This window comes from Elaeis guineensis, chromosome 12, assembly GCF_000442705.2.
Source record: "Elaeis guineensis isolate ETL-2024a chromosome 12, EG11, whole genome shotgun sequence".
NCBI classification, from domain to species: Eukaryota; Viridiplantae; Streptophyta; class Magnoliopsida; order Arecales; family Arecaceae; genus Elaeis; species Elaeis guineensis.
Genome location: NC_026004.2, coordinates 22,387,071 through 22,397,747, shown reverse-complemented (window position 1 = coordinate 22,397,747; position 10,677 = coordinate 22,387,071). Strand labels below are relative to the sequence as shown.

General features: G+C 41.1%; 1 protein-coding gene across 1 annotated transcript; it reads right to left on the bottom strand.

The window, feature by feature from the left end:
* Positions 1–7: 7 nt before the first annotated feature.
* LOC105054817 (cation/H(+) antiporter 15) lies at positions 8–4,259 on the bottom strand. The gene is made up of 3 exons (XM_073246695.1): positions 3,764–4,259; positions 2,602–3,612; positions 8–1,876 (listed from the first exon to the last, which is right to left on the bottom strand). Exons 1-3 carry the CDS (start codon positions 3,995–3,997, stop codon positions 686–688), a joined length of 2,436 nt encoding a protein of 811 aa, XP_073102796.1. The 5' UTR covers positions 3,998–4,259; the 3' UTR covers positions 8–685.
* Positions 4,260–10,677: the final 6,418 nt, after the last annotated feature.

Genomic DNA, 10,677 nt, shown 5'->3' with positions numbered 1-10,677 from the left:
TGCTTTTGTTCTTCCTGCATTTTTGTATCAAAGAAATTATGCATGGTATGTTGATCGGTCTTTGTATGGCTATCCATCTTCAACGTTGTGAGGACTACCGTTGTTGGAGCCTAGGGCCAGGCAACTGGTGGCATTCTCCGGTGCTGTCGGCTCCAGCAAGCAGGCGAGTTCGACCGCTAAATTGATCTGTGGTATGTGTGCTTGTTTGGAAAGGTGTTGGAAAGGAAGCAAAGACCTGGCCCCCCAACCCTCCCTTCTGTAAGAGTTGAGTGGCCCTTTGGGTGATGTTTCTGAGTTACTAGACCATTTAAGTATTCAGTTTCTTCCGGCCTTTGGAGTTCCTTACCTGGTCCTGTATGTAGGGGTCTTTGGCGAGTCATCAGTAATGCTCATGGACTCTTACCAAGGATTACATGAAGGCTTACCAAGGAGATCGGACCTGCAAAGATCCGAACCTGCTTTCAGTCGATCTGGATTAACAAGCTGAAAGGTTAAAAAAGGAGCTTTGTTTCAAGTACAAACTTACAAGGAACCATCTTATTCCTCCCGATCGCCTGGCCTAACATCTACATTCACACCTAGTTTACAAAATATTTTAGGATGGACCCTCCAAAACCGAGGATACAGAAAGCAGAAACCCTTCCGACGGTAGGAGAAAAACGAACCTTAAAAGCCACAGTTTTCTCTACTTATCGGTAGCCGGAACCACTTGCCTCCCCGCAGCTCGGACCGCCCTGGGGCTCTCAGCCTGCGTACTCCTCACTCTGGTCTGCTGCTGCACCACCAGCGTCGACACCCTCCCCCCGAAGTCTGTGGACGCCAGCAGGTCCCCGATCACCCCCAGCTCCGGATACTCGCTCCACATCGACATCCCCTCCGTCAGCGGCGACTCCATCCCTTCCCTCCGCCCCACCACCAGCAGGCTGAAACCCTCACTCGTCTCCTGTATCACCCTCACCGTATCCGCCCCGTCCTTCGCCACCTCCTCCCTGTACGCCACCCTCTCCTCTTCCAACCTTTCCCGCCGGAACTCGTCCAGCATCTCGTCGTCCAGCAGCTCGTCCTTCTCCTCGCCGCACCGCCACTCCGGCGGCGGCTGGATGCGCACCACCGTCAGCCCGACCGCCGGGTCCTCCGCCATGCGCGCCGCGTACGCCAGCGCCTCCCTGTCGTCGGCTCCGCCGAGGAAGTAGACCGCGATGCGTTGCAGCGAGTGGCCGCCGCCGGTCAAAGCCGGCGCGGCGGTTCCGGCGGCTGTGAGGCCGTGGTCGATGAGGATGGCGACGGAGCAGGGAGCGTAACGAACGACGTTGCAGTTGACGGCCTGCAGGGCTACGGTGGCGGTGGCGAGGGTGCCGTCGATGGTGATGTTGCGGTGGAAAGGGAGGATGACGAGGGTGATCTTCTTGTCGAGGGCGAGGGAGCAGATGTCGTTGTGCATGGTGGCGTAGGGGGAGATGCAGACGTAGGGGATGAGAGAGACGCTGGTGGGGTGCTGCTGCTCGAAGAAGCGGAAGGCGTTGACGATGCGATCGGTGTCGGTGGAAGGGGAGGAGCGGTGGCGCTTGTGGGGGACGAGGATGGCGTCGGCGCGACCGACGAGCTGCACGAGGTGGATGAGGTAGACGCAGATGGGGGAGTCGGCGATGGGGTTGGAGGCCTCCAGGAGTGTGATGATGGGGGCCACATTGTCCTGGCTGTGGATGCAGGCCAGCACCCGGAGCTCGTCGCCGCGCTTCGAATGCTGGACCGTCCGTCGCTTGTAGGCTACGAACCGGTCCTCCGGGTGGTACAGGTACTTCACCAGGGGGGCGGTGCCACCGCCGAGGATGATGATGAAGAGGACGACTGTGGCGTAGAGCTGGTCATCCACGTTCTGCTCGGAGACGAGAGCATAATTAGATTTCAAGGACCAGCTTCCACATATAGTCAGATCAGAATCGACCGCATTTGGATTCAAATTGGATCGGATCATAATAAAAAATTCATTCAGATCATTAAATATAATATATTATCTTAAAATTATTTAAATATAAAAATTATATAATTTTAAAATTTTTTAATTTATACGTGAAATAGTTAAAAATTAAATTATTTAAATAAAATTAAATTAGATATATTTTTTATTATAGAATGTACAAATAATTTGAGATAATAGATCATATCCAACAATTTGGATTGTTGATGCAGGGTCTTCCTTATCTAGTTTTAATCTAATCGAATCTGAATTCAAATTCGATAAATTTTATCCAAATCTATTTCCTTCTTTTCTTTCTCTATATATATATATTACATTATGGTGGTACTTGATTGGAGATAATGGAGATCTGGAATGAAAATTAGAATGAACGATTTTCATTTCAATTTTTTGGCTAGAGGGAGTTCAATTTTGATTTTGATTTTTAGATGGAATACAAATGACCCAATCTATTCAGAATTTAATCTTCATTTCCTCCTGTGAATTCAAATTTTTAATTCGACTCCGATTCTAACTCATATCATGAACTAAGCACTTTAACAGATTTGGTCCTCTCGATTTCCATTTCAATTTAAGGGTGGACAGATTAATTATATATAATAAGATAGATGTCGAATATATACCTTGTTATCGTACCATCGGAAGACGGTATCGACTTCAAAGATACCCCGAGCGTTCATCATGAGGCCTACGGACAAGGCGTCGCGCAGCGGCATCTTGCAGCAGAGGCAGGGCAGCATCACCCCGATGAGCTTGGCCAGCGTCAACAGAATGATGTAGGCTCCCAGCAGCCCCCACTCCTTGAAGTTCGTCAACTTGGCCAAGTTCATCTTCAGCCCCGCGGTCGCCAGGAACACCGGCAGGAAAACTCCCGTCACCATCGTCTCCATCTTCTCCACCATGGTGACCCCCAGCGGCGCCCCTCCCGGCAGCACCAGGCCAAGTACGAAGGGCCCCATCGTGACGTGGAACCCGATCATCTCGCTGATCAGCCCGCAGCCGAGCGCGATGAAGATAACCATCATGAAGCACGCCTCGTCGAGCAGCGCCCCTTCCGGCGTCCTCCGTCGGATCACCCATACGATGAATGGCCGTGCCAAGAACATGATGAAGAACAAGAAACAGAGGAAGCTGACGATGGAGGCCGCCGCCTTCCCGGGCATCTCGAGCTTCAAGGAGAGCACGTAGCCGCCGATGGCGGAGGTGATGAACATGTTGCTGACGTCGATGATGATGGACGCCGACATGGCGAGGCGGCCGAGCTTGGAGGTGAGGAGCTCCAGCTCGGCGAGCGCGCAGGAGAGGACGGTGTAGGAGGTCCGGGACCACCTGGAGGCCAGGTTCACGAGGATGGCGCCTTGCTGGAAGCTCGGGGGAAGGTTGGCACCCTGGAGGGAGGCGACGAGCAAGACGGCGCTCGCGGGGAGGACGGACGAGAAGATTGCGATGGCAACAGCCTTCTTGCCGGCCTTGGGGATCATGGTAAGGTCGGTCTTGACGCCGATCATGAAGAGGAACAGCATGAAGAAGAGGAGGGCGACGGTGTTGAGCTGCTGCGAGCTCCGCTGGTTGAAGAGGGTCTCCTCGAAATTCCCGTATCGGCCCAGGACGGAAGGGCCGAGTATCACGCCGGCCTGGTAGTAAAACATCCAAAGGGACAGACGTGAAATAGATTAGATTAGATATTAGAGTAGAAAGTGGTCGCAATCTTGTCCTGGTCGTTATAACAATATACATATATGTACATAGATGGATGGAATGAGGGTGGAAGGATGCATGGCTTACGATGATCTGGGAGATGGCGACGGGCTGGGAGAAGCGGCGGAGGAAGAAGTGGGTGATGCGGCAGAAGATGAAGATGATGGTGATCTGGTAGGTGAGGAGAGGGAAGGAGAAGTCTAGAGGGTTGTCGCCGATCCAGACACCGGCGGAGGTGGCCCTAATGGCTGGGTAGCAGATCATGGAGAACCTTGTTGTCGTGTTACGGAATGCATTTTTTAGATTGTCTTCCGCGGCCATGGTGGTGATCGTGGCGGTGGCGACGGTGGTTGTGGTGGTGATCTTCTTTCTGGTGCAACTCTGATAGAGAGAGAGAGAGAGAGAGGGAGGGAGAGAGAAACTGGTGGTGCTGCACCTTCCCCTTCCTACAGAGATGGGAGAAAGTGTGCGAGATCTGAGGGAGAAACGGTCAGCCCGGTCCGTTGCAAGACGGTTGACCAAGGATCTTCTTGAGAGGAAAGTGACCGCGACACTGATAATGGAGACCCTAACGGACCCCACCTGAAATGTTGTTGGTCCTTATAATGGTCATAACGACTGTTGCATGCTAATAATTTCAAAATTTTAAATAAAAATAATTATTATTGCAGTAATGAGTGTAATGATATTATCATTTTAGTTATTATATTAATTGAAAGTTTCTCATCATTTAAACTAAATAAAAAATAAATCATAAATTCAGATGATAACCACTGCAATAACAAAATCTTAAAATGAGACTAAGGATCCTAAATTCTAAATCACAAGCCTTGTTACCGAATTTTATGATGCAGTCCAGATCCTTTTGAATTAGTCTCTTTATTGGACAACACAGACTTGAACACCCCAACCACAATAATAGTTAGATTGCGATCCGAGCTCATGTTCTTTTATACTAACCTATTCTTTACTGCTTGGGAATCTATTCTACCATCCCTAATGGTCCAATTAACTCATCATTATCTGCTAATGCTAGACGCTTGGAAATCTACCTATTGTGGACCACCACCTCAGCCTTGGTTGACCATATCCTCGGTTATGACCGAGGTAGATAGGGGTCGGTCACAATCGACCTAAAGAAGTTGAGAAAGCACAGCTTCAGATTTGGCAGATCTTCTTAGTTTGGCAAGATAATCAATTCGGGAGGATAATCCTTCTCGCGACTAACAAAAGCCAGATAAGGAAGATCTAACTACCAGAATCCGATTTCACCCAAGAAGGCAACTACCAACCACCTCCATATTGCAAATATAAGAATACAACTCCTGCCAGCATGATCCACGCATATTTTCTGAGAGCTGCAAGTCTCCCTGACATATATGATACCAATTCTCCCTCTATAAATAGAGAGGCATGAGGATTCCCAAGATAAGCTCTAGAAAAGTCTCGAAACGCTCTCTTTTACTATTGTTCTCAAATTCTAAGCTAACTCGAGCGTCGGAGGGTCTTCATTGAAAAATTTTTCGATCATGAACTTGTTTTGCAGGTCCAACTCTGATAGTCAGGAGGACACTTCCTACAAGAAAAATGAGTTTTTGCGATAAATTTATTTGTGAAGAAAATATTTTCATCGCAAATAAGTATATTAACGACGAAAAATAATTTTCGTAGCTAATAATTAAATATATACGGCGTAAATAATTTTTCATCACAAATAGCTCCATATTTGCGATGAAAAAAGAATTTTATCGTAAATACCAGTTATTTGCAACGAAAATAATCATCATAAATAATAAAATATTTATTTTTAATTTAATATTTTTAAATATTCATGACAAAAATATTTTTATCGTAAATAATCTTAGTCTTTGCGATGAAAAAAATATTGTCGTAAATAATCTTAGTCTTTGCGATAAAAAAAATATTATCGTAAATACCAGTTATTTGTGACAAAAATAATCATCATAAATAATAAAATATTTATTTTAATTTAATAATTTTAAATATTCATGATAAAAATATTTTCATCGTAAATAATCTTAGTATTTGCGATGAAACTTCATTTTTCATCGTAAATATTAATTATTTATGATGACTCTTTTTCGTCGTTAATATTTGAAGGAAAATAAAAAATTTTAAAAACTTAAAAATTATAGATTATTTACGACTACGATATTACATCGCAAATATAAGAGTATTGACGATGAAAAATATATTTTTATCGTAAATAGCAAATTATTTACGACGAAAATTTTTCGTCGCTAATATATGAAAAAATTCAAACATATTGAAAATTCAAAAATCATAGATTATTAGCGACTAAAATATTACGTTATAAAAATATGATTATTTATGATGAAAAATTATTTTTCATCGTCAATACTCACCTATTTACGATAAAAATTTTTCATCGCTAATATATAAAAAATATCAAAAAATTTTAAAAATTCATAAACTACAAATTATTAGCGACAAAAATTTTACGTCATAAATACTTAATTATTTACAACGAAAAACCATTTCTATTGTAAATAATCATGTTTTAAAAATTTTAAAATAAAAAATAATTGGTGATGGAATATATTCATCGTAAATAATTAACTATTTGCGATGATAAATCAAATTACCATCGTAAAATCGTTGGTTATTTATGACGTATATCTTTCGTCACTAATATTTAAAAAATAAAAAATAAATAAAATTTTAAAAATTAGACTATTAGCGATGGAAAAAAAATTTTTCATCGCTAAAAGTCTTTTTAACGATGAAAATTTTCATCGCTAACAGTTTAAAAATTTTGAAAATTTAATAGCTTACTCTTCTAATCGATGCCATGACATTGTCAGATTGTATATACATGTAAAAAGAAAAAATATTGGATATTGTCCTTCTTTGTTAGACTTAAGTTAGTAAATTATTGCTACACTAATATCAACATCATAAAAGACCCATATGATTTATCAGAGTAAAGAAAATCATATCGGGCTCCATATTAATTTGGAATGACAACCATTGTTTCTGAGGTACTACTAATAAAGCGAATAGTGATAAGGTAGACAAAGAGTGCATAAGTTGGTTGAAACTCTCGAATTGAATTGCATAAAATGGACAACAAATGAACAATAGGGAGGGTTTTGTTCCTCTCCTTAATTTGTCATCTGTATATTTACTTTCCATCTATTGTCTAACTGAGAGATGAATTCAAATTATTATCTTCCATATATGGTACATATTAACATAATTTTACCATTATTTATGAGGTCTAATAAGTATTTGTAAACTCTTATTGTTAATCAATTTTAATACATTTGCTTAGCATCTCCCCATCCAAGGAAGATCCATAATTTAAACCTTGATGGTGACATCATTATTGTACTATTTATACCAACAACTTAAATTTATAATAATAACAATAATCAATTAAAAATAAAATATCATTAATCATCTAAAAATCTAATGGCTATTGAAAATTAAGATTATAAAGCTTCGAATAAAAATTATGAGCAATAAATCATATTTTCGACCCCAAAAATTAATATTATATCGATTTATTTATTTATTTGAGATAGAGTGGTCATACTCCATGATCAAACTTAGAACTTCAGCACCAAAAGGAGGTGCCTCCTGGAGAGCACCATTTATGTATTATAATTTATAATTAGTCGGTCGTAGTTACCAAAAAATAAATTTTTTAGAAGTATACTTTTGAGCTACTGAGATTGAGAAGAGGACAAGGCGAGCTAGACAGCCTGCTTCTATCAACCAAGCATGTAATTAAGAGGCATGTTATTTGTTATTCTCCTGGTCCATTTCAAGTTGGCCTCACCATTCTCCTTTCAAAAAGACTTTTAAATTAGAACTTTATTTCTTTATTTTTAAAATTTTAAAATTTTTAAAATTTTGAAACCAAATTAGAACTTTATTTCTTTGATCTAGGTGGATATTAATAATTTACGTTAAATTTTTTTAAAAATAAAAAAATTAACATAAATTTTTTAAAAAAATAAAAAATATTTTTTTACTAATTATTAGCAACGGAACATAATTTTCGTCGCTAATGAGTATTTAAAGATGAAAATTATCATCGTAAATAACTTTTTTATCGAAAATTTTTGACAAAAATTATTAGCGACAAAAATTTTCGTCGTTAAAAATCGATAATTTTTTCATCATAAATAATATTTTTGAGAAAAAAAGTTTTTCAGCAGAATTTTTTTTTGATAGGAACTATTAACAAAGAAATCTTTCTGCATCGCTAATAATTTTATTAGCAACGAAAAAATTTTATTTCATCATAAATTTATTTTTTGTTTAAATTATTAGCAATAAAAATTTATTATTAGCGATGAAAGATTTTGTCATTAATAACACGCACCCCATCACATCCCAACTAAAATCCATTTTCTTCTGAGTGCCCCCCTTCACTCCAGCCCGACAGCTTCTCTCGTGCTCCCCCTGCATCTGCCTCTCTCCCTCTCATCGGCCGTCGTCGTCGTCGCCATCCCCAGAGCCGTAGCCATCACCGTTCATTCTCGGGCCGCCGTCGAGGTGAGTTTGGTTATTTATTTTTTTGGGGAGGGTTTTGGGCCGGGGATGGGGATGGGGACGGGGACGGTGGGCCGGGGTCGGGGATGGCAGGATGGGGCCGTGAGGTCTGCAGGCCGGGGCCTGGGATGGGGACGGCGGGCCAGGGCCGGAGACGACGGGCATCTTGACCACGGGGCTGCGGGTCGAGGCCCAGGACGGGGATGGCGGGCTAGGTCTGGGGCCAGGGATGGGGATCGGGCCCTGTGGGACCTGCTAGGCCGGGGCCTGTCGGGTTGGGTCGAGGATGGAGAGGCGATCCAGGGCCGGCGGGCCAGGAATGGGGGCTTGCGGGGCTGGGGCCTGTCGGGACATGTCGGGCCTGGTTGTTTTCGGGTCAGATCGGGCTGGGCCAGGTCGGGTTGGTGCGGGTGGGACCAGGTCGGGTCAGGCTGAGGTGGGTCGGGTCCGGGCCGGGCTGGCGTGGGTCGGGCCGGGATGGGGTGGGTCGGGTCGGGTAGGGTCCGGGCCGGGTCGGGGCCTTCGGGGATGGTTCGAGGATGGGGTCGGGGCGGTCCGGCAGGTTGGGTGGGATGGGTCGGGTCGGATCAAGTCGGGGCCGGGTCGGGGCGAGAAGGGTCGGGTGGGGTCGGGTTGGGATGGGGCAGGTCGGGTCGGGTAGGGTTCGGACCGGGTCGGTTTCGAGGCCGGATCAGGCTGGGCCAGGCCGGACTGAAATTATTTGATTGATTATTTGATTAATTATAATTATTACATATTATTTTTTAGTGTTACTGCTGAAATTATTTAATTATTTAACTAATTATTTTTTCACTAACACAATACACATTGCTGTTACTTGTTACAATTTAATTATTTTATGTGCTGTTTTGTATGCTGCTGAAATTATAAATATAAAAATATTTTTATTTTAGAAAAAAAATTATTGATGAAAAAATTTTAATAGGAAGTTATTCTTTTTTGATAAATTAGAAATCTATCTCGAATGCATATTCAAAGATGGTACTTAAATTATATTGAGCCATAGATTTTCGTTCAAATTTTGATCTTCATCAAGATCGAAATTTGGATGTCTCATATTTGAACTTTTTGAAAAAGTAATAATATTATTATTGTTAATAGTTGATATTTTATTTCATTATGTGGTATTCAGTAGTTATCTATCTATTGTTCTCCGGGTATATGGTCGATAGGGTGCGTAGTCACCATATCTACATCGTATACTTGGAGAACCATGGGGAGATGCTGTCGAATTTTTACAAAAATGAGATGAAATATTCGCTAATAACAATAATGAGATTATTACTTTTCTGAAAGGGATAGGGCCACACCTATTAGTAATGATTTGAAATAGATAGGATCATGTATTTTTACTTCATTAAGTTGATGTAACACATTTTCTATGTTAATGTTCAGTCTGCATGTATTTTTTAATATGTGTTATTTTGTATGAAGTGATTCGGATCTAGATCCGGATTGAAATTTTGGCTGGAATTCGGAATGCGATTCAGTCCGAAATTCAGATCGGGATCCAGAATACCACTGAACTTTTTTTTGGTTGTTAATGATTTTGTGTTTGTTGTTAGATAAATATTAACAAAAATTGAATGAATGTTAGAGATATTTTTTTGCCTAAATATCGAAAAAGAGTTTGAGATTTTATTAATTTTGCATGGTATAAAGCTGATAGTGCTAGTCGGATAAAGTATCCACATAAGAGATGTGTCAATATGGTATATTATCACATAACACTTGTTGAGGAGCATTTACTACAATATGGTATGGATAAGAAGTATACTTGTTGGACATGACATGGAGAGGATGATTTGAATGAAGTGATGCACGACGATGATGATACTGAAGATGATAGTGATGCTGATGGACCTGTCGAACATAGTGGCATAGAAGAATTGTTAGATGATTTACATCAAGGTGCTTGTTCAAATGTACGCATGAATACTACTGCATCTGAAAGTAATTCTGATCATGAACATAATATCTGACTTGAGGTAGAAGAAATTTCTGAACAGTTTGCAAAGTTTGTAAGGGATGCACGAGAGCCACTCTATCCAAATTGTACAAAATTTTTTAAGTTAGAGTTTTTAATAAAATTACTTCGTATTAAAACTGTGAACTGATAGAGCCAGAAGTTATTTGATCAAATTTTAACATTGATTAAAGCAGCTTTGCCTGATGGAGAGAGACTTCCAAAATCATATTTTGAAGCAAAAATATACATGCGGGAAGTGAGACTTGGCTATACTCCTATACATGCCTGCAAAAATAACTGTATATTATTTTATAAGGATAACGAACAAGCAACTGAATGTCTGAATTGCGGTGAGCCTAGATACAAAATCGATAATAGAAAAGTAAAAAAGATACCTCAAAAAATTTTGAGATATTTTTTATTGATTTCAAGACTTCAAAGATTGTATATGTCCATAAAGACAGCT

Bases quoted from the DNA above. Each gene is read 5' to 3' on its own strand.
- LOC105054817 (XM_073246695.1), bottom strand. From the start codon at position 3,997: ATGGCCGCGGAAGACAATCTAAAAAATGCATTCCGTAACACGACAACA. The intron at 3,613-3,763 runs GTAAGCCATGCA...TTTTACTACCAG, and splicing joins TCGCCATCTCCCAGATCATC to GCCGGCGTGATACTCGGCCC. The intron at 1,877-2,601 runs GTATATATTCGA...GTCTCCGAGCAG, and splicing joins TCCGATGGTACGATAACAAG to AACGTGGATGACCAGCTCTA.